The sequence below is a fragment of the Peromyscus maniculatus genome, chromosome 23, assembly GCF_049852395.1.
Source record: "Peromyscus maniculatus bairdii isolate BWxNUB_F1_BW_parent chromosome 23, HU_Pman_BW_mat_3.1, whole genome shotgun sequence".
Classification (NCBI taxonomy): domain Eukaryota; kingdom Metazoa; phylum Chordata; class Mammalia; order Rodentia; family Cricetidae; genus Peromyscus; species Peromyscus maniculatus.
Window position 1 is genome coordinate 15,802,245 of NC_134874.1, and position 23,187 is coordinate 15,825,431.

The following is a 23,187-nucleotide window of genomic DNA, read 5'->3' on the forward strand; positions in this document are numbered from 1 at the left end:
CTCACTGCCAGGTGGTCCCCAGCCTAGGCCCTTCTTCAGCGTCCTGTGAGCCCCTCCCTCCTGACTCCAGGCCCCGCGGGCCACTGCCCAGCTGCAGGCTTCTCACCCAACCAGAGGGGAAAGTCTTGTCTCCCACTGCCCCTCAGACTACTGGCTAAGTCCTAGCAGCCTTCACTCCAGGACTGCTTGGCACTCAGTCATCTCTCCCGGGTGACGGCCCGTCTACAGCAGGAAGGACCCTGGTCAGACAAAGAGGAGAACAGGGTGTGCCCATCTCACTTCCTAGGGCCAGAGCCGTTCCACGCAACGTAGACCCGGTGTGTGAAGCCACGTGCTCTCCTGGGCTCCAAGACATTGCAATGGTTCTCCAGACCCCAAGCTCTAGCCTGCTACCTGTGCTCACCCACACCAGCAACCTCTGTCCTTCCCATCTGTCTCCTGGGGGAAACTGAGGCACACTTTCAGCTCTTTCAGGCTGCTGTTGACCTGCCTTGGGTGTTTTCCTTTACTTAGTCTGAGACCCAGGGCATGTGCTCTCCATGTCTCTGCTAGCCCTCTCGTCTGCTGCTCCGGGGGAGGGGAACTCTTGCTGGGCCTCATGGGTTTGGACATTGTTGGGTGGATAGAATGGACAGAGCTTGGATTGTGGTGTCCAAGTCAGTTCCTCAGGGTTCTGGCTGGGCACACGTTGCTTGTGGGACACAACACAGGCCATCTGATGGCTTGGTGGCCTACAGCAGGACAGGCGGCCAGTCTCCATGGTCTACCAGAGACGGCAGGCCTTCGTGGAGGTTTGGGAACCAAGGACGGCACACCCTCTGCCCCTGCTCAGGTACCTGCATGCTGACCACACTTCCCCGGCGACTGCTGCTTTGACTCTCCGACACTGGCTGGCCACTGTAGCATAAGGCGTCGAATGCCAGGATGCCCCCAACACAATCTCCAATCAGGCAGACCTGGAGACAAAACGGCAGAGGCCGGAGTCTTCACCGTGCTTGCTGGGCTGCTAACCGGGAAAAGCATCCCCCACTCCCTGCATCCTGCTCCTCTGACTAGCCCACCCCAAAAGCACCCCAAAAGGTCTCTCCCAACCCCCTGCCACCACTCACCTGTCCACTGAAGGTCACACCTTCCTGGGACTTGATGAAGTCTCCATAGGCCAGGTTGGCCCTCTGAATCACTGTAGCCACTGCCTCCTGGTACTGGGGTGAAGAGGTGGCCAGCAGGGGCAGGGCAGCCAGGGGGATATGGTCCTGGCTGCTAGACAGACAGCCCTCATCGTGGCCGTAGGGGCTGAGGCTGGGGGGAGGGGCTGGATCAGCAGAGGGCAGGTAGACTCCAGATTGACCCAAAGGCCCTTCCCTGATCTGGAAAGCAGGCCAAACAGCCTACTGCCCCAAAGTACTCATGGGGACGCTCCCAGGGAGGCCTTGAGCAGGCTCTGAGGGCCAGGGCCATTGGGTAGACTCATATGCCAAGGCAGGCCACTCTACAGACGTGAACGTGAACTCAGCCTGGAGATTGTGCTCCTGGAATCTGAACTAATATTGTCTGCACAGGCTCCACTGCCTCCAGGCTGAGGGGGATGGATGCTGGGAAAGGGGAAGTCTGGACAGAGGACCTAACTCTTGGGGAGTCACGTAACGCTCAGGGTCGGAGGTGGGGAGCACTTGTGGCTGCTTCTCCCTGTGGGGGCATGATGGGTGTTGGCAGGCACATGCCACTCACTTGGAGACAAGGGCGAAGGCTTCAGCACAGATGGGTGGGCAGGGCACCAGGCGGATGGCTAGGTGGCCTAGGGCACTGGGATAGTGCACACGCATGACGGTGTCGAACACATTGGTGATGGTGTTGGTGTCGCCCTGCTTGGAGCTGGGGTCCCCAGCTCCAGTGTCCAGGATGGTGCCTCCATGCAGCACCAGCAGCAGCACGTGAATCTTGGAGGGTGGCGCGGCTAGTGGCTGGCTCACCTCATCCTGCATGGGCAGTGGTGGGCATGAATGTCTTGCCAGGCCCCCAGGTGCCCTAGTCTTCTGTTTCTGTGGTGTTGGGAACTGAATTTAGGACCTCATACATATGTGAGGGGCAAACGTTCTACTTCTGGGCTAAATCCCCAGCCTGAGGGAGCTGGTTTTTGGTTATCTGGTTATGGGGTCTGGATTTACTGCCTCAGCCATTCTCTTGGACCCCTGAAAGGACCAGAGACTGGAGGAGGTGGTGTAGCCTGACCAGAGTCACAGCAGACTCAGGGACGGGTATCTTCTGGAGAAACCACCCCAGTTCTACCTTCCTCGGGGTCTTAGGCAGCAGCTTTTGCTTGGGCAACCCAGGCCTCTGGATGCTTGCTGCATGTCTGCTTTTAGGTATAGCTTGGACTTGGCCCAAACAGTCAGGCCACGCTGGCCCAGGGCACAGGGGTCACTAGGAGTGGCCAAGGCTAGCGAAGTCGTCTAGCTCTGAGGTCTCTACTGTCACTCAGCCTCCCCGCCCCCGTTACTTCTGGAATCCAGGACCAAGGTCCTCAAGAGCAGAGGGATCCTGGCAGAGGCAAGGTGCTTACACACGACAGCAGGAAAGGAGGGTCAAGTCATGAACCTCCCTTCCTACTGGCCAGGCCCGCTACGAAGCCCGAGTGAGGCCCTGGATAATGCACAGCTCTGCACAGGGGTGCAGAGCTACTCCTTTCCTAGACAAGGGAGTAGGCTGGAGAGGCCCAGGCACTGGTCATATGGCTCATCAGCACCCGAAGCTCCTGCGAGTTCTCCTGGCAGCCCAGGCTGCGGCCCTTGTCCCCAGAGGCACGTCCCTGAATGCCCACTGAGTTCCAGGGACGTGTCTGAGAACGACCACTGGTTTCTATCTGTTACACCACGTTATGTCCGGGGGTGTGGGGCTATGTGGGGAAGAGAGAACGTGGAAGAGATGCCCATCTGGGGCTTGCTCTCCTTCAGAGGCTGGGGTATGAACAACTGCACATACAGGGACGGCCCCCCACAGGCTGGCCGGGCAGAGGGGATGGTGGCCACTCCCATCAGGATCAAGGTCAGGGGCTTCTCCACTACAGCGAGCACAAGGTTATGGAAGAAGTATCTCTAGCAGCCTGTCAGCTCCTGGATAAGGGGGTGCAGTCCAGCTGTGCCTTGTTACCCAAGGGTGGTTGGGATTGGGCTGGTGGGGTGTTGAGGTTATCCCCTGTGCACTTATCTGGCTGGACTCCTCACTGGCTACCCTTCATGGACCCCTACCAGCCCAGAAACAGCTTTCTTCACATCCAGCCTAAAAGAGGAACTCCCCTGGCCCTGAACTCTAGTGGGAACAGAGCTCACAAGAGTAGTGAAGCCAGCTATGGAGAGTCAGGGCAACTCCCAGCCAGTGTTTCCATGAAGGAAGGTTCCGGTTTGGGGACCAGTATGGGCAGAAGGGTCTGACTGTGGATGGCAGTGCCCAGAATCAGTGCTGGGCTCCTCCAAATGCACATCCCAAGGCAGATCCTGAGCCTCAGGCTCCGCCCCTCTCCTGGGACAGTCAGAGCTGTGTGCGCTGAGTCGGAAGGACCTCTGCTTGCTTTGTTGTTTGTGAACATTCAGCAGCAACTGACAGTCGTTCCCTTCACCTACGACCCCTTCTAGAAAAGTGTACCTCCACCTCAGACCTCAAAGGAGAAGACCCCAGAAGGGGAAGAGGTGTGCCTGCCTCTCCCAGGCCCTCCCTCCAGGGAGAGCAGAGTTCCCATGGAGGTGCTATCTCGACCTTGGGCGGCCTGGGAACAGACCAGGGCATGATTGCGACCACGGCATGGAACAGCCCTGGCCCGGCCTGGCCTCCTGCCCCAGTGCAAACAGCTCTGACGGCCTGCAGGTAGAAGGGGCGCGAGCTCCGCAAAGAACCCCCAGAGCGGACACAGGCTCCTCATAAAGACGGCTTTATTGGACACGCTGAGTTCTGCCTGACCCACGGGCCACAGCCACATCACTTCTGCCTAGGTGGCTTGCGCTTCCTGTCCTTGCTTCCTTTTCTCTTCGAGTGCCACAGCAGGGATGGGAACGTGCTGAAGGTCTTAGGTTTTTTCTGGAATTTACAAGGTTCTCATTTCACTTCCCCAAAGGAGGAGCTTGCTGAAGGTTTTCCTGGAGGCTGTCTGCTGGCCCTGGTTCTCAGGAGCATCACAGAGATGGGACTAGCTGGTGTCTCCATAGAAATGTGGCGAGGGAAGGGACCCTCTGGTGAGTGTCTGGCTAGGTGTGGATGGGAGGCCCTGGAGAGCTCTGCCTGGTAGCCTGCACTCAGCCCTCCCCCACAGCCTTAGTCCCTAGTGTCCAGTGCACCCACCTCGATGATGTTCAGCTGCTCCACACTGGAGGCCACCCTGAACTCGGGGTCACTCTGGTGGTACAGACCGTCTGCAACACAGAAGCCACACTAACTGCTGGTGCTATGGACACCTGGCAGCCAAAAGGGAGCCCCTGGGTCCCACCACTGTGTGAGGACTGGGTAAGACAGGAGTGGACGGCACCCTCACACCCTCTCCCCGGGCTAGTTACCCTGTTGGTCCTCAGGCTCGGGATTCTCCATTTTGTCCATGAGGTCATTGGAGTTCCACTTCGTGATGTCCTTGGGGAATCCTTCCTCTTTGTACGGGTCCTCTGCGGGAGGAAGGAGGACTTCAGTGGGGATTGAGGATGCACTGGACTTCCCGTGTTCCCGGAGCCCACAAGCTCAGTGTTCCCAACTCTGTCTTCTCAACAGGGCAGCCAAACAGCTGCAGACCACCTAGCCTTCTTCCCCCATCACATAAAACTCCCTACTCACACCATTTTAAAGTAGCATTTAGTATATTCATTATGCTGTGCGGACATCACCGCTATCTAATTCCAAAATATTCTCTTCCCCTTGACTGGAAACTCGATGCTGGATCACAGGTAGTCAGGCACCACAGCAGAATGAGTTCTCCTCCAGGCCTTTGCCTATCCTGGACATTTTCAGTGGACACAGTCCTACACTACGTGGTCTCCGTGTGTGACTGTCCTCACGGCTCCGTGCTGTTGAGGTTTGTCTGCCCACAGGGTATGGTGGTGTCCCCTTCCCTTTACGGATCTACCCTAGCCTTTGTTTATCTGTTCACAACTGATGCTGTTTCATGTCCAGAAAGACACAGCTCGGTGAGGACGCCGCTCTGAACAGGTCACCCAGGACTGGACTCTCATTTCTGCTTGTCCAGAACTCCCAGGGCCCGCCGGGCAGCTGCCAGGCTCAGGCGCACGCTGGCCTTCTCCTCCTTGGGCTGAGGATGGGCTCCTGGGCGGGATCTGAGAAGCCTGCCGCCTGCCATCTGTGCCTTTCCCCTACGTCTTTTTAACACTAGGTATTTTTCCTCTTTCAAGGATAAAGAGCCCGCTGGGAGGGGTGGGGTACCAAAGACACCCTCCTCCATTCTTGTCAAGTGCAGAGGTTGCTCAAGAGCCCCGTGACCCTTTTCTAGGTTGTCTAACACCAGGACAAGCCAAGCATCTCCTTTTTTTATTGGACACCGACTCCCCCAGAGCTCCCCTGTAGGTATGGCTAGCCAGGTAATTAGATGCCACATGTGGGCAGCTCCTCTGCTCCTCCAAGCTATGGTGGCGAACAAGAGGACCTTGCTGTTCAGCTGTGGGCATGTTCCCATTGTTCTGACTTCTACCATGCTCTGGAGCTGGCGGGGCTGCCGGCATGCAGTTGGGTCCATCTTTCTTTCTGGGCCTGCCTGCTGGCCCTTCTGACTTCTTTGAAAGCATCTTTGTGGTTGGTCCCACGCGAGCAAGCAAGCAAGCGAGCGAGACAGTGCTTGCATTTCCGGCACAGGTGAGCAATTGGCTGTGTGCTCACGGAGCTTATTTTGCCATTAGTGGGAAAATGGGAAGTTCATCTAATTTCTGCTTATTGCTTTTTCTAAAGTGTCTACATTAGATGCATATTAATTTGCATTAATTTAATGAAGAAAAGCAACAGCACACAATAAAGCAAGCACAAAAATTGAGGATGCTGTAAGTCATACTTTTTAATGGAGATAAATTAATCTGGGGAAGGCTCTGGTAGAACTGTGTGTCATTTATGAGGTGGGGTAGGTATGGCTATGTAGGTATACATAGAGCTATGTAGGTAGGCATGGGTGTAGATTCCTGCTTAAGAGAACGGCACCCTCCCTCCTCCTATGCCCTGAGTCCCGACTTATAATTAAGTCCCTAGACTCAAGTGAGGTGACTTCCCAGTGACCTCATCTCATTCTGGGTTCTCTCCCCAAGCCCGAGGCTGTCCCCTGTGACAGTGTAGGTACAGGTCCCAGGGACAGTCCAGTGACAGGTGCTTCACACCTTTAACACTTCTTTGCATCTGGCCCAAGGAGCCACCCCAGGCTGCAGGAGCTGCCCGCCTACCTTGTGCATCAAAGAACTCTTCTTCTGAGCCCTCATCCGAGTCCCTGGCGATGCTCTGCATTCTCCACTCTGAGATGCTGTGTCGGGAGGGGCTGGCTGCAAGGCAAACCCTCAGGTGACAGTCTGGCCTGCAGAGGAGGGCTCTGCTGAGCCGGTCACAGCAGGCAGGGAGTTGTGATGGCAACTTGGAGGGCTAAGTGGGCATCATTGGAAAAGTTCACTATAGACAGAGGATAAGAAACTAGGGGCTGATGGCTAGGGCCCACCTGGGGAGAACTGGTCTGGCCCTTTCAAGGGGAGGGGCACTCTGCTGCCTTGTCCAGGGAGAGCTCAGGATGTGAGCTCAGAGGAGCCCTGAAATGTGGCCACAGCAGGGCTGACCAAGAGCGCTGGCTGCAGGGCAACAGGGAGGGACGGAAGACTAAGGAAGGTACTGGCTCATCACATTCCAGTGCCGTCAGCCTAGGGCCAGGCGCACTGGGCTGGGAAGGCGCGTCGCAGGAGCATACTGGCTGCACAGGGGAGACCTTGTTGTCCAGGATCTGATACCTTGAAGCTGTCTCCTCTCACTGGGGGGCTGCCCAGAATCACTCCCTAGAGTGCCACAGTCACAGACTGTCTGGAGCTTACAGGTAAGTCTGGGGGTGCTGCTTGGAAGAGGCAGCTTCCCTTCATGGTGAAGCCCCACCTGGTACCAATTAGAACATGAAAGACTCCACAGAGTTAGCTCCGCTGTGTCTGGAGGAGAGAGCCAGAGCTATAAGGACACAGCAGGGACATGCCCACCCTGGAAACTGGAAAGGTGGGCCTTGCATCAAAAGGCAGGAACCCCAACTCACCTCCCCGCTTGGAGGACCGTGAGGACTTGGAGGAGGTGGACCACTGCTTCTTCAGGCCCCGGCCCCGGGACTCCCCATTGCTGCTGCTGGGCTCACAGGGGGCTCCGGAGGCCTGCTCCTGAACAGCGCTCTCCTTGCAGAGCTCCAGTGCTCCTCCGTCCTCCGCAAACTGGGCCATCTTTCGGGACAGCATGAGCTGCACTTCTCTTTCCAGTTCTCGGATGTTCTCCATGCTCAGCCCATACCACTCATCCTGCCAGCACCAGGCCTGCCGGTGAGCCCGCACCATCACCCGCCGCAGGCCTGCGGAGCCAGAGGACAGAGGTGGGCCTGTGGCAGAGACTGTGCCCTGTGCACAGAGCCAGGGGACAGAGGTGGGCTTGCGGCAGAGGCCGTGTGCCCTGCGCACAGAGCCAGGGGACAGAGGTGGGCTTGCGGCAGAGACTGTGCCCTGAGCACAGCTATAGATCAGCTAGAGTCACTGCTCGTCTGTGTCTCAGTTCTCCTATTGCCAGCCTAGAGAACTGGCTCCCAGATGGCCTGGGGGCTCACCTACAGGGCAAGGCTTGTTAAGTAGAGGCTCTAGCCAGAAGCCACAGCTCACTGGAGGGGCTTCATGCCCCAGGGAGAAGTGTCCTGTATTTCCCAAGAGTCTCCTGTTGAATTTCCCACAGAGGATCAGATTTAAAAAGGGGTCGGATTCTGTGTGTGTGTGTGTGTGTGTGTGTGTGTGTGTGTTGTGCCTGTGTGTGTGTATGAAAGCCTGAGGTAAACACTGGGTCTCTTTCCTCTACTGATGTTCCACCTTATTGTTTTGAAGCAGGACCCTTCATTGAACCTAGAATTTGCTGATCTGGCTAGACTGGGTGCCAGCCAGTGCCAGGAATTCTTCTGTCTCTGAGCCCCCAGCACTTGGTTTATAGGCATACACTACGGTTGGTTTATGTGGGATCAAACCTCAGGTCCGCATGGTTTGGTGGCAAGCGCTTTACTCACTGAGCCAGGGTCCTTTACCCAGCCCTGATCCTTCTTTAAAAAAAGAAAAGAAAAAAAAAAGCTGGATGCGGTGCCACAGCAATCCTAGCACGTGGGACATGGAGGCAGGAGCTCAAGGTCATAAAGACATCCTTGGCTAATGCTGAGTTGGAGGCAAACTTGAGTCACATGAGATCCTGCTTCAAAACAAAATAAAACAAACCAACCCAACCAACCACAAACCAAACACCCAAAACAGGGACCAGGGAGTGAGAAAGCCCAGTGGGTCAGACACTCGATGCCAATCCTGACAGCGGGATTCAGTGCCTGGAACCCACACTGGAGAGGGAAGGAAGGCTGTCCTCTGACCTCAACAGCACTGGCTGCTCTTCCAAAAGATCCGAGGTCAGTTCCCAGCACCCATATCAGGCTGCTCACGACCACCTGTGACTGGCTCTGTGAGATCCAATACCCTCTTTTGGCCTCCAAGGGCATCTGCACTCACATGCACATTCACACACACACACACACACACACACACACACACACACACACACACACACACAGACAACAGACAACAGACACACACACACAAACAACAGACACATACACACACCAGACACACACACACACACACACACACACACACACACACACACACACACATACAGAGACACACAAATGGAATTTTAAAAAAGCATCAAAGGAAGTAAAACATTAATGTCCACACCACCCAGCAAAGGAACATACAGTCGGGGTTCTTCAAAAACTCATCTCTACCTAAAAGCACAAGGTTTTGTGTTTGTTGGTTGCTGTTTCTGGGTTGAGTGTGCAGATGTGTTTCCTACAGTGTGTTGGAATGGTCTGGCGGGTGATCTTTACATGTATGTGCTGTGCTGTGTGTTTTCTGCAATATGCTTCTCTGGCTGCGTCTCACACTCTTATGTGGCTCCGGGTGTGGGGTTTGCTGAGGCACGGCATTGATGCATTTGAAACACTGGTTTATTTAGTCCTTTTCCTGCTAGTGGATCTTTGACTTATATGTATAATTTTTCTTTTTCTTTCTTTCTTTTCTTTTTTTTTTTTTTTTTTTTGGTTTTCGAGACAAGGTTTCTCTGTGTAGCCCTGGCTGTCCTAGAACTCACTCTGTAGACCAGGTTGTCTTTGAACTCAAGGAGATTCACCTGCCTCTGCCTCCTGAGTGCTGGGATTAAAACTGTGTGCCACCACTGCCCAGCTAATTTTTCTGTTTTGTGGCTCTGAACATTCTGACATGTACATGAGTTTTTGCAGGGGACATCCTTGAGAGGAGTGATGGCTGGTTCTCAGGGCACGCCTCCTCTGCTTTCTTAGAGAACTCTGGGCAGCCTTCCAAGAGGCTCGGCTCTGGCACAGCTTCAGGCTTTACCCCCTCCTCCCTCTCATGCCCCACGCTTCCTTTCCTGATTCACAGTCATTCTGAGAGGCCAGCTCTGGAGACTTCTGCTCACCCATGGAGCGGGATGGTGTGCTCCTTCAGCCAGGGCTGACGGTATCCACTGTTCACACCCGAGGGCGGGCTCAGATATAATACTAGCTGGTCTCGGTTTCCTTTCCTGGGCCCACAGTCTACTCCAACCCAACAGGGAAAGGCTTCCTCGCGGGCTGGCTGGGAGGGAAGGGACACTGCACTATAGGGAGGGCTGGGCACAAAGGAGGCAGATAGAGTTCTGGGAGTTCCTTCTTCTAGACCGCTTGTCAGTCACTGATGTTCACAGTGCTCAGACAGGGCTGTGTCTCGTCCGTCTGCAGCTCGGCACTGCAAGACCCACCCCAAAGCAGCTCAGATGAGGACAGTGGGGCTCAGAGAGGCAAGGCTGATGGCTGCTATGGCAGTGTGGGGACTGCATGTCACAGCTGTCCTAATGACTGAACCCTCGCCCTCCTTTCTGAAGAGAGGGCTACGTTTAGGAAGCTGGCTCCTTAGGGTTTTGCCAGAATCTCAGGGGCTGTATGGGGACAGGGGGCTCACAGAGCCTGGGAATCACGATCTCTGGGACCAGAAGCCCCACGTGGGTCATATGGGGCGGACTAGACTAAAGGGGAGGACCAGCTAGCAAGACTGGAGAAAGGAAAGGGCCAGGGTAGGCCAGTCCTCCCAGCTCTCACGCTGCCCGTGAGAGGAGGCCTGTGCTCCCGTTTCAGAAGGGTCAGGCTACAAACAGGAGGGGAAGGCCCAGTGGCGTGGGCAGGCTGACTAATATCCAGGCTGCCTCTCCAAGCCTGTCCTCCTGGCCCAGAGTCAGGGATGCGGGAAGGTCGTAAGGAGGTTGCCTGGGTCAGTCTCAGCTAACATGGGTTAGAGAGACTAGAGGGGTGTGTCCCACCCTTCTCCTGCTCCCCTCCTGAACGGGCATGGGCTCCGTAGGAGCCTGCTGGAAAAGGAGCGGGAGATGAGCTGGTGAAGCTCTCCCATGCTGTACAGCACCATCACGGCCGTTGTCCCTTCCAGGTGGGAGGCCCCCTGCTCAGAGCCCAGCGTGCTGCCCACGGCACAGCCGCTGTCCACAAGCTCCAGCATCCGTACTGAATGGGGCTGCCTGGTGAACGTCCACCGCCAGTGCAGTCAGTGTCTGTTCTGGGTTCCGTCTATGTGTGGGGAGGGCTTTGTTTCTTCCTCTATAAACAGGGCAACAGCGCCCCCATCATGGGTAATCATGAGTCAATGTCACAGGGGTGGAGATGTTGTCAATGGTGTGCCTCTATTCGTGCCTAAAGTCCATCTCCCTTGTTTGTGGTGTCTTCCTAGATGCTCCTGTGGGGTCATGAGTCTAGGGTTCCAAGGGAAGAGAAGAGGAGCCTTGGACAGCATCCCTTGGCTGAGAGCTCCCAGGCATCTGTTGGTCCACCTGTTCCTCGGACACCTGCTCTGGGAAGGCCACGTGGGTGTGAAGGGCACCGTGTCTGAGCCACTCTGCCATCTGGGACTTCCAGCCTGTGAGGAGGCAGAGCTATGGACTAGCTAGGGTCTGGACCTCCTCAGGTAGAGGAAAGACAAGCATGGGAGCCAGAGAGAGGCCCCCGTGGCAGAAGGGGGGCTTCTGGCTTGAGTGGGATGCAGGCTACACTATCAGATACCAGCCAGGTCAGGAAGGTCTGGGCAATGCATGGGGCATCTGCATGGACAGCAGGCACACTGGTCAGGGATGGCCCAGACAAGAGTGGGAAAAGGAGCCGGGCACAGGCTTTGGGGTCTGTGGTGGCTGTTCTTGGTTCTTAACATGACTACATCTGGAATTAACTAAAGTCCAAGCAGTTGGGCCCATCTGTGAGAGACTGTTATTGATTGGATTGTTTGAGGTAGGAAGACCCACCCTAAATTGGGGCCACATCTTCTGGTGGCAGCCTATATAAAGGGCATAGAAGAAGGAAGCTTTTGCTCCTTTTCTGCTCCTTTTCTGCTTGCCCTCACTGTCACTGGTAAGTCTAGTTCTTCACTGATATTAGAGCCTACTTTTTCTGGAGTCCAGTGTATCCTGAAGACCAGGTGAGACATCCAGCTTCATGGACCAAACAACTAACTACTGGATTCTTGGACTTTTCATCAGGAGACAGTCAGTGTTGGAATACTTGGACCACAGCCTGTACACCACTCAAATAAATCCTGTTATTTCTCTCTCTCTCCCTCCCTCTCTGTGTATCAATTCCATTTTTCTAGGGAACCCTGACTTAATGCAGGGTCGTCTTTTAGGAGTCAAGTGTAAGCACACAATCACGGCACATGGAGAATGGAGGCAGACAGGCAGCCCCCCCCCCCACCGCTGCACACGCTCACCTGTGTCATGGATGACGGCACATGGAGAATGGAGGCAGGCAGGCACCGCCCCCCCCACCGCCGCACACGCTCACCTGTGTCATGGATGAATCTCTCGATCTTGGACTGCATGCCCCAGTAACGGAACTCCACCTTGCAGAGCTTGTAGGCGCACATGATGGGGAGGAGCCGCTTCTTGTACTCCTGGATCCAGTTGTCAGACAGCGGCCCCCGGCGAGTCTTGACTGACTGGAATATCTTGGGGTCTTCTTCTGTCTTATACTCATTGGGAGGTACAGGATCCTTGACGATGTCGATGATGTCTATGGGGACACCCTGTGAGTGGTCATGTCTGCCCCAATTCTATCCACCCTTTCCAGGACTCATCATGTATGATGCTGTGTGTGTGTGTGTGTGTGTGTGTGTGTGTGTGTGTGTGTGTGTGTGTGTAGGATGAGGTTTCTGGTAGCTCCCTGACTGCCAGCCCAGAGCCTTTCCTGTATGTGTGTAACACTGGGATTGACCCTAAGGCCTCACACATGCTAGATAAATGCTCTATTGCTGAGCTACATCACCAACCCTATCTTTACTTTTTATTTTAAGACAAGGTCATATACTAAGTTGTCCAGGTGGCTTCACCTCAGCCTGTACTACCTGGCCTGGTTCCTGTAACTCTTCTGAAGTCAGCTTGACACCATGGTCCGTGTGTGGAGGTAAATGAGCCAGGGAGCCAAGGAGACCATGGAAAGAAAATTCCCATGAAGAATATGGGGTAGGGAAGGGCAGACCAGGGTGAGAAATCTTTCCAGAGTAGGGTGGCATTTTGGCCACAGGAGTAGAACTGGGAGGCTCAGGTGGCCCACGAAGCACTGGTACTGAACTGGGTTGAGATCTTGGGGAACCCCTGGGATGCCTGCTGAGGACAGGGGACTATTGTGGAGGTGATGGAGAATCAGGAGGCAATGGTCCTTTCTCACTAGACTAGGCTCCTGGATAGTGCCTAAGCAAGTAGACCTGGGCCAGAGATTACCCTCCAGGAGAGGGTGCAGAACTGTGTTAGGCCCTCAGATGTGTTTTGTTTGACATTTTGTTAAATATTTTATCAGTGTTTAAGAATTGGGGAATTTCACATGAAAATCTCTATCTCTGATTTCTCTATAAAAAGATTTAGCCGGGAACGGTGGTGTATACTTTTAATCCCAGCACTCGGGAGGCAGAGACAGTCGGATATCTGTGAGTTCGAGGCCAGTCAGGACTACCTAGTGAGACACTGTCTAAAACAAAACAAGCTTAACAAATGGAGACAGTTTCCTGCACAGCCACCTCAGCCAGAGAGCAAAGGAACAAAGGCCACCATCACTCCAGTCCCAGATGCCTTAATAAGGGCCAGCCCACCCTAGGCAGGGGGTTCACAAACGGCTTGTAGCTGGACAGCACCCAAGAGTACACATGCACACTTACAGGGAGGGGAAGCTGACAGACTTGGCATGCACACCAAGCACATGGAAGCCTGTCCTGCCTCACCCCGTCCCCCCGACACCCCACCTAAGAATCTAACCTACTCTCAGGATGAGATCAGGCAAGGGCAGAGGGCCAGAGTTAGAGTGGCCTGGGGTGGGAATGCCACCCCCTGGGCTTCAGCCTTCATGCTCACCTGTTATCAGCTGGTTCTTTTCCACAGGAGTCAGACTGAACACATTATTGTTTTCCCCAGTATCAGTCTTATAAAAGGTTTCAATGTCGATGGAGAACTTCTCCACAAAGGGACAGGTGAACCTGAGAGAAAGAACATCCATCAGGACCAGACTCTGGAGGGACTGTGACTAGCTGGCAGCCTGCTGGGCCACACTGGAGAGAAAGTAAGGTGGACAGGTGGTGTGGTCGATTGAATGAGGATGGCCCCCACAGGCTCACAGACTTGGTCCCTAGCTGATGGAACTGTTTGGGAAGGATCATGAGGAATGGCCTGGCTGGAGGAGGTGTGTCACTGGGGGGTGGGCTTGGAGGTGTCAAAAGTGCATGCCATTCCCAGATAGTGCTCTGCTTCTCTGCTTTGTGCTTGTGGAGAAGGTGTGAGCTCTCGGCTACTGCTCCAGCACCACAGCTGCCTGCTGCCTGCTGCCTGCTGCCTGCTGCCTGCTGCCATGCTGCCTGCCGTGATGGTCATGGACTCATCCTCTGCACTGTAGGCCCCAATGAGCTCTTTCTTCTATAAATTGCCTTGGTCATGGTGTCTATTCACAGCAGTAGAAATGTAACTAAGATAGACGGGTATGACAGTCACGTCTATTTCCTATAATACCATCTTGTCCTAAGAGTAGCCAGACTAGCTTGGGGGAGAGAGAGATGGGGATGAGAGTTGTTGAACTCCCTTGGCGGCTTCCAGCAGCCTCACATCTGGCATCCACGTGAGTGTGGTGTGGTGGGAATACATGCACAGCCACAGTGGCAGTGTGCCATGGAGTCAGTGGATCTGGGCAGACACTCCTGGCAGATGACACCAGCAAGAAGCCCACTCTGACCACAGAACAGCTCCTCTCTGGGATAGAGAAGAGCTCTCTGAAATCCAAAACTAGCTCTCAGCATTTTCCAGGTACAGGGGAGGAAGCCCTGGAAGGCTAAAGGCCCTTGCTCAGTGAGAGCTAGCCCTGAGGGGAAAGAGAGAAGATCCTCTGCTGGGGTTCTGAGAAAAGCCTTGCTTACCGCAGGATGCATTAAACATTGCTACAGAAGCTGAGAGTCTCAGAGCTGGGAGACCTTGGACCATCTGGTCTACCTTCATCTCACACTTCTTCCCCGCAGGCTGTCACTGCGCATGGGAACTTAGTGAATGTTCCCTCCCTGACCTTTCCTAGATGCCAGCCCTGCTCTCATGACCTCCATTGGCATTTCTGGGGGGCAGGCACACGGAGGCATCTGTCCCCTTCTTGCATATGACCACCTGTGAACCACTAGGGAACATGTGTGAGGCACAGTTTGATGTTTTTAGGGGTGCAGGGGTTGAGCCTGCCAGGAGAGTACCTGGACACATGCTCAGGAGTTCCCCTAGCAGATGGCATGCTGAGGAGGTAGAGGCAGGCACACCTGGTTCGGGTGTAGGGGTAGGCGTTCCAGGACTCCTCCACCACCCGCAAAGCTGCCTTGGGCAAGATGGAGCGGAACCAGCCAGGGATGTGCATGCCCACATGATACACCTTGTGGGTGTACTGCCCAGAGCCACCAGGGCCGTCCGTGTAGGGCCGGTTCTCCAGGATCTCCACGCCACTGCCTTGTCCGTGGGTCTCATTGCGACTTTTCTTCTACGGGGGGAAAAACATGTTGATGAGAAGAGGCTCAGAAGACTGAGGACAGGAAAGGTCTGTGGCCTTAGGGCTGGCTCTTTCTGTGTCATTTCAGGACACCCCAGCCTCCCAAATCTACACTGTGGCTCTATGAGCCCCAAGCCTCCTGATGGAAGTGAACAGAGTCCTGGGTTTCCTCTTTAAGTGCATGTATTGAAAGCACAAAGCATTTGTTTTGACTCCTATCTATCCTAGGACTGAGCATTCCCAAGATGCCCACTTTCCCCCTCTTCCTCTTCTTCCTCCTCCCTGTCTTTGAGACAGGGTCTCTGGCTGACCTGAACTTCCTATGTAGACCAGGCTGGCCTTAAACTTGAACTCACTTGATTTGCCTTACTCTCCCTCCTGAGTGCTGGGGTTAAAGGTGAGCACTGCCACATCTGGTCTCTCTCTCTCTCTCTCTTCCTTCCTTCCTTTCTCTCTCTCTTTCTTTTTTTTTTCTTTTTGAGACAAGGTCACTGTGTAGCCCAGGATGGTCCTGATTTGCATTTCCCCTGACTCAGCCTCCTACTGGGATGACAAGTATGTCCCCTCACACCAGTGTTGAGTGCCTCCTTTCCTGCTTCTGCTCAGTTTTGTACTGTTTGTTCCAGCCACAATAATTAGGCAATAAAAAGAAATAATAAGAAGCATCCAAACTGGAAACAAAAAAAGTAAATCATTTTAGTTTGTTGAGGACATAATCTTTATATGGAAAACTCTAAAGAATTCTCCTTAAATCTCTTAGGCTTAATTAAATGAATTCAGCAAAGCTTTGGAACACAAAATCAACACAGCAAGCTGAAGAACACAAAAAGGGAACTGGTTGCATTGACAACAGCATTTGCAAGAACAAACAAGAATACATTTAGACAGAGAGGTGAAAACTTGTACACTGAAGAGCACAGACCCAAAAGAAATTAAAGACCTGCGCAACTGGAAAATGTCCTCCCTTCATAGGTTAGTAGACTAAGTTCTGTTAAGACAACAATCGTCCCCAAAGAAGCCCACAGGACCTGCAATCACCAGCACAATTCTATTTTTTTTAGGAACAGCAAATGGATGCTACAATTTATATGTTACTGCCAGAGACCCCAGACATCTGAAAACAACAACAACAACAACTAAAGCAAGCTGGAATCTCATACCTCCCTCTCTCACACAAAACCTTATACTTAAATGCCACATTACTCACAACAGCCAGAAGGTGGAAACGGTCCGTCCATCTGACCACCGGCTGAAGAAAGGGTACCCTGGACTGGGGAGACGGCTCCATGGGTTCAAGAGTGCGTGCTGTGCATGCGTGAGGACCTGAGTTCAGAACCTCGGAGGCCATGGAAAGCCATGTGTGGCTGCATGCGTGACTGTAACCCCAGCACTGTGGAGGGCTTGCTGGCTGCCCCAAATGAGAGACCCCGTCTCAAAATAACAGGGGGAGAAAACCAGGTAACATTGTCCTCTGCCTGTGCATGTGAAGAAACTGTTTGCTCAGGACTCGTGTGGGCCTCGGGACACACGGGTTTGCTGGGGGCTAAGAAAACGCTGTTTCCGGACCTGGCACTGCTTACAAGGGTGGATTCATTTGCCGTGAGCCCACCACAGGGGTGCTTATGACCCATGCACTTTCTATAGGTACAAATTCTTGAATTAAGAGTAAAGAATGATGACTGGTGTGCTTGCTCTAAATGGGACATATACAGCACCCATCCAAGGCTCACGGAACATTGTGGAACTGGGGACAGAAAGGATGTAGAAGCCTGCGGATGGGGAGGTGTACTGCAAGAAGTTGTCTTCTGGACACAACGACGTCATTGTGTTCATGAATTCATCCCAGCTGTAGTCACTCACCAAGGTGTACAAGGCTGGGGAGGCCTCAGGGGGCCTTTGGCAGTTAATGGTGGCTTGGGAGGGTCTGTCAGCGGCCACTTCCCTCAGTGGTGCGGCCACTGGTAAGCTGCCTGTGCCCGTAAGTCCGCACCCATGCCCACGCAAGCAACCCTAATCAGACTCACTGGGCCACAGGCACACAAAGAGACATGAATGGAGGCAGGGCCTTGTTGGGATCCAGTGGGACGGAGCAGAGATGAGACCATGCAATAGCAAGAGGTGAAGGCAACTAAAATTCATTATGTACATATATAAAACTGTCAAAAAATTAAAATTAAAACAGCGAAGAGCAGCTGGGCATGGTGCTCATGCCTGTAATTCTAGCAGAAGCAGGGAGATGATGAATTCCAGTTTAGCCTGGGCTATTCCAAAATAAATAAATAAATAAATCTCTCTGAAAATACCTACCACCAAAACAAAAAAGCAAAGAGCAAGACTGCTCAGTGGGTAGGCGCCTGCCACCAAGCCTGGCCACTGAGTTCAATCCCTAGGAACCACATGGGAGAAGGCAGAACTGACTCCTGGAAGTTGCCCTCTGACGACCACACACGTGCCATGGAATACATCCTCCCTGCCCCGCCCCCAATACTTTTTCTTGAGAGAGAGAGAGGATCTCTCTGTGTAGTCCTGGCTCATTATGTAGACTAGGCTGGCCTTGAACTCACAGAGATCTGCCTGCCTCTACTTCCCAAGGGCTGGGATTAAAGATGTGTGCCACCATGCCTGGCCCAAATAAATGTAATTTTTTTAAAAAGTGAAGAGAAACCCAGAAATATGCAAGCCACTGAGAAGTCACACTACAAGGAAAAGGTTTACCATCACAAAAGCTTCGGCCTCTGAGGACAGCTGGTCCCTGTCTGCCTCCGGAAGACAGTGAAGTCTAGCTTGTAAGTAGGGGGTACGGTCTGCAAGGCTCTGGGGTCCAGATAGCTCCCAGGTGTTTCTGAGAAAGGGCTGAGGGTACAGGCGTGGAGGCCCCGGGGAGAGAGAGGTGATGTTCTGGCTTAGTCATTGATGCTGTCACATGGTGGTAAGGACATGGGACAGAGAAAAGCTGGGCTTGATCTGGACCAGTAAGGCATCAGATAGGGCCACTCACAGATCACACTGGGCTGAGATGTACATGCTGTGGGCAAGGAAAGAGCCAGAAAGAGGAAGAGCCCCAGAGGGAATGTCAAGCCCGAGCAGACACCTATCTCAGTCTGTACCTCACATACAGAATGGGGCACTCCACATCCATAAGTGAGGAAACTGAGTCACAGGGTACCAGCTGCAGCTCACTCAAGGTGACAGCTGACTCCCAGACTACAGGCACTTGGGACAGTATGGAGACAGAGAGGAAGAAGCTGCAGATAGCTTGAATCTCAGGAACCACACAAGCATCCCCTCCTATTGGGTGGGCCTGTAAGAGTGAGGGCCTGAAGTGGTGCTGGCAGATGCCATGTATTCACAGGAGTACATAGGCATGTACAGTGGTCTCCTCCAGGATGCCATCCGAGTGTTCTCTTCAGAACCCATCTAGGCTATATGAGTCCTGCTTTGGGCTATCACTCTTCTCAGTGTTCCAGCTACTGGGCATGACTCAGTCTCCCAGGTGAGCAATGCTGTGTTATAGTACTTTAAATGTTATTTGTCTACTCTCAGAGGCTCACAGCAGGGTCTGAGGTGGGGCCAGGCACAGGCTGCCTGCAGAGACACCTAGTGATGCTGGGGTGGACTGTGTGTCCTGGGATCAGCATATGACTAGAGAGACTGAGGACTGTGGTCCGTTCCTGGGCTTAAGCACTGAGGCTGCTGCTCAGGATGTCTGTGTCCACGTGACTTTTCTGTACACATGTGTGAGACAAGCATGTATGTGTGTGAGCCAAGAGCCTATGGAGACATGAGAGCAGGACAATGTTCTTAGAGCTGCCTGTGGGTGGATGTGGTCTTACCCCTGTGTCTCAGCATCGGGAAGCTAAGCCAAGAGAAGCGAGGTCGGTCTGGACTACGTAAATGGGAAGGAGAAACAGACAAAGACTTCCTGGGAGGACATTTGTCACGGGTGGAGAAACTGAGGAACAGGAATCACGTGTGAGGCTACTCAGTCAGAATGACAGAGAGGCCGAGGAGGCAGCAGGGGTTTTGGCAGGGGTCCCAGCATCACACAGGGCCACAAACCCCCTAATGGGCATGATTCTCTCACTGCTGCTGTTGACATCTCATTAGAAACATATTCCCTGATATGAAAGCTAAAATTAGCCAAAGGAAAGGCAGGAGTGAGTTTTTATGACCTTGGGCTAGACAATGGTTTATAAACGTGGCACAAAAACTGCAAAGTTTATTTTAAAAGGCAGATGGGGGGCCTGGTCTGATCTTAGGTGGGACCACCGCCTATTCAGTGGCAAAGGGGCACCTTGTCACTCACGTGTGCGGACGGCCACAGTGCCCACATGGAAGATGGGATGTGGTCCCTTACAGAGGCAGAAATGGATGGAAATGACTTCTCTAGTCTGCAAGGGGAGCGAGAAATGTAATCCTTCAGCAGGAAACTAGCAAAAACATAAATCACAAGAGACAGATAAACTGGATTCAATGAAAATTAATAACGTGTGTTCCACAGAAAGAAAGTTAAAAAAGCTTGTATAATGAAAGAGAAAACTTGCCAAATAATATCTGATGCCAGGAATTTGTATTCAAAACATAAAGAGAATGCCCACAACTCAAAACCAGACAAGAACACATTCACAAATGGTCCAAAGACTTGAACAGTCATGTCTCTGCAGAAGACCTACAAACAGCCAGTGAATGTCTGAAGGATGCTTAACAACATAAACAGTCAGGAAAAACCCAAACCCAAACCAGCCGGATGGCACCAAGCCGAATGCAGAAACTGGAGGCCTCACACATGCTGCTGGGGTGGACACAGTGCGGCGGTTCCTCTTACAGCCACAGAGTGGACCAGCATGTCTGCAGGCAGGCACACGGTCAAAACAAAGGAAAACCTATATGCTCACAGACTTCTGGGTGATACTTACAGACAATCACCAAAAGGCAAAGATAGTTCAGATGTCCATCGGCAGATGGGAAAACAAACGGGCTCCATTCATCCGGTGGAGCGGCCTCCAGCCATGAGGAGGAATAAAACACTGATGTTGGCTGAGAGGCAGATGAGCCCTGAGGACACGGTGAGTGACAGAAGGCAGTCACCAAAGGTTGCAAACCATAGGATCCCATCAATGGAACTGTCCAGAAGAGGCAAGCCCCAGAGTCCAAAAGCCAAATGCTGGCTGCCGAGGGATAGAGTGAGGACAACGGTGCGTTCTCGAGGTGACAATGTCCTACACTAAAGTAAAACTAGCCATTTCTTTCTTTTTTTTTTTTTTAAATAGAATGCCTCATCTTTTTATATATAACTTATTTATTTTGTGTACATTGGTGTTTTAGTACCCTAGGACTGAAGTTACAGGCAGTGTGAGCTGCCATGTGGTTGCTGGGAATTGAATCTGGGTCCTCTGGAAGAGTAGCCAGTGCTCTTAACTGCTGACTCCCCAGCCATCAAAGTTAGCCATTTCTAACACACTCAAAATAGGAAAACATATTGACCCTCTGTGGTAGTCAGTTTTAGCTTGACACAAATCTAGACCCACCCTGGGAAGAAAGCCTCAATGAGGACTTATCTAGAGCAAGTTGGGTTGTGGGCATGTCTGTGGGAACTGTCTTGATTGACATTAATTAATGTGAGAAGACTCAGCCCACTGTGGGTGGCATCATTCCTTAGGTTTGGGTCCTAGACTATGCATGAAGACATAACGTTATATGAGTACTGAGCATTCTTTTCTCTCTGCTTTTGGCCGTGGATGAGCTGTGAGGACGTGTTTTGAGCTCCTGCAGCCTTGACTTCCTACTGCGATGGGCTGTACCCTGGAACTGTGAGCTAAAGTGCTGTGAGATGTCCTTCTGTACACTGTGAATATATGCTGTTCTCACTGCTTAGAAATAAAGCTGGTTTTGCCTATGGCAAGAAAGCTTACAGCCAGGCGGGGAATCCAAATAGAGATACAGAGAGAAGAAGGGCAGAGTGAGGGAGACACCAGTGGCTGCCCAAGGAGCAACAAGATGCCAGCAGACCGGTAATGCCAGGGCCACAAGATAACTTATAGATCACTAGAAATGGGTTAAATTATAAGAGCTAGCTAGCAAGAAGCTGGAGCCATAGGCCATCCAGTTTGTAATTAATATAAGCCTCTGTGTGTTTACTTGGGTCTGAGCGGCTGCGGGACTGGGCGGGACACGGGAAAACTTCCAGCCACACTAAAGTAAACCCTTTCTCCCCCAAGTTGCTTGTTGTCATGATATTTAATCACAGCAACAGAAAAAAAACTAGGACACCTACAAACATATAGATAATATTTCTATACAACATCCAGAAGGTGGTTTCTGCACAAGTCTGTGAATATGCTAACCACCACTGACCTGTGCCCCCCTTCAGATGGGGAATCCTATGGTGTGGAACTTAAGAAGCTTTTCTAAAAAACAAAGCAACCCTGGTCTTGCCTCTTATATTCACTAAGGTTAAGAGGGGCAAATGAGGAGAGTGGGAGGGGCTTGGTGACATTGACAGATGGCACCTAGGTCATCTCTACAGGTCCTTTCCAGTGTCTTAAAGGTCCATTTCCTGTTTTACAGGTGCATGTTTGAGGGACTGGTGACTTTAAGCCCAGACTATGTTTCCATGGCGATGTGATGGTATTGCTAAGGCCATCCCTGTCAGCTTCCCAAGCAGCATGTATGTCCCTGTGTACACATGCTCAGGACCTGACCCAAATGCTCACACTGATATTCGCATACATGTGCACTCACGAGTGTGCTCCTTCCACACACACTTCATCACCTCAACTGCCCAGAGTCTGACTTCTGTAGGACACAGTGTTGTGTCCAGATCCAGGACCCAGAGTGAAGTCTTTCTGAAGTCTCCTTCAGAAAGAAGGAATATCCTGGTATGGTAGTGCTCAGCTTTAATCCCAGAACTTGGGAGGCAGAGGCAGATCTCTGTGAGTTCCAGGTCAGCCAAGACTACATAGTGAGACTATGTCTAGGAAGAATGGAAGGAAGGAAGGAAGGAAGGAAGGAAGGAAGGAAGGAAGGAAGGAAGGAAGGAAGGAAGGAAGGAAGGAAGGAAGGAAGAACGGACAGACTGACCCTGGATTGTGGACTACATTTGAAGCAAGCGGATGTACTGGAGCAGACAACTTGGCTTTCACCTTTTACAGCAGCTCTGTACCTGCGCGCGACTGTTCTGACTGCACGCCCACCACCCTTTAGTCCCCATGCCCTGGAGCACAGGACAGTACAACAGTGACCCATATTTCAGATGGTAAGTTGGAGGCTAAGAGAGAGATGGTGATTGTCTGAGGGTGGAGGAAATCCAAGAGTCCATTTGAGGTCACTTAGTGTGTGGTTCTTTATACACCACCAGGAGGCTAATACGCTTGCCTGATGGGAAGCTTGTGAGGAAATGGGCCAGCCACAGGGGTTGGGGCACCTTCAGAGGTTTCTCAGGGTGAAGACAGGGTACCAAGGGTCAGGAAAAACTGAAGAAACAGCAGGGGCAGGGAAGGCTCTTCCACATAGACTCACACGGCACTTACCCTGCTCATTCAAGCATACCAGGCCTGAGCCACCTCCAAGCTGCCCGCCAGAATGGCCAGCATATCATCCTCCTCCCAGGCCCTAGGGGCGCCATCCCACCTTCTAGCCTCTGTGGTATGTGGCTGCCTCTCTCATCTTCTCCTGCTTGTCTCCTCCCTGAGTGACTGCGTCCCTTCCTCTTCTTATAGGGACAACAGTCAGTCAACCTGGGGTAGGTCCTAAATCCAAGATGATCTTATCTCAAAAGTTTTAACTAATTATACACACACAGACCCAAGTCTAGAAGATGTCATACTCTTGAGGCTGTGTGTGAATATGAACTAGGGCCAGGC

At 52.6% G+C, this 23,187-nt stretch overlaps 1 protein-coding gene across 25 annotated transcripts in view; it reads right to left on the bottom strand.

Annotated features, from left to right (window-relative positions):
• The window catches only part of Pitpnm2 (phosphatidylinositol transfer protein membrane associated 2), a 133,570-nt gene that overhangs the window by 10,508 nt on the left and 99,875 nt on the right, over positions 1-23,187 (bottom strand). For 13 of the 25 annotated variants that reach the window (XM_076560466.1, XM_076560462.1, XM_076560469.1 and 10 more), the window contains 10 exons: positions 15,102-15,316; positions 13,672-13,793; positions 12,113-12,340; positions 7,250-7,552; positions 6,411-6,506; positions 4,542-4,643; positions 4,330-4,400; positions 1,729-2,039; positions 1,110-1,299; positions 837-956 (listed from right to left, as the gene is read on the bottom strand). In XM_076560466.1, the coding sequence (XP_076416581.1) occupies positions 837-956; positions 1,110-1,299; positions 1,729-2,039; positions 4,330-4,400; positions 4,542-4,643; positions 6,411-6,506; positions 7,250-7,552; positions 12,113-12,340; positions 13,672-13,793; positions 15,102-15,316 (1,758 nt within the window). Of the gene's footprint in view, positions 1-4; positions 240-836; positions 957-1,109; positions 1,300-1,728; positions 2,040-3,906; positions 4,069-4,329; positions 4,401-4,541; positions 4,644-6,410; positions 6,507-7,249; positions 7,553-12,112; positions 12,341-13,671; positions 13,794-15,101; positions 15,317-23,187 lie in introns of those variants that run through there. The other 12 variants (XM_076560467.1, XM_076560471.1, XM_076560472.1 and 9 more) reach the window with 4 other exon arrangements.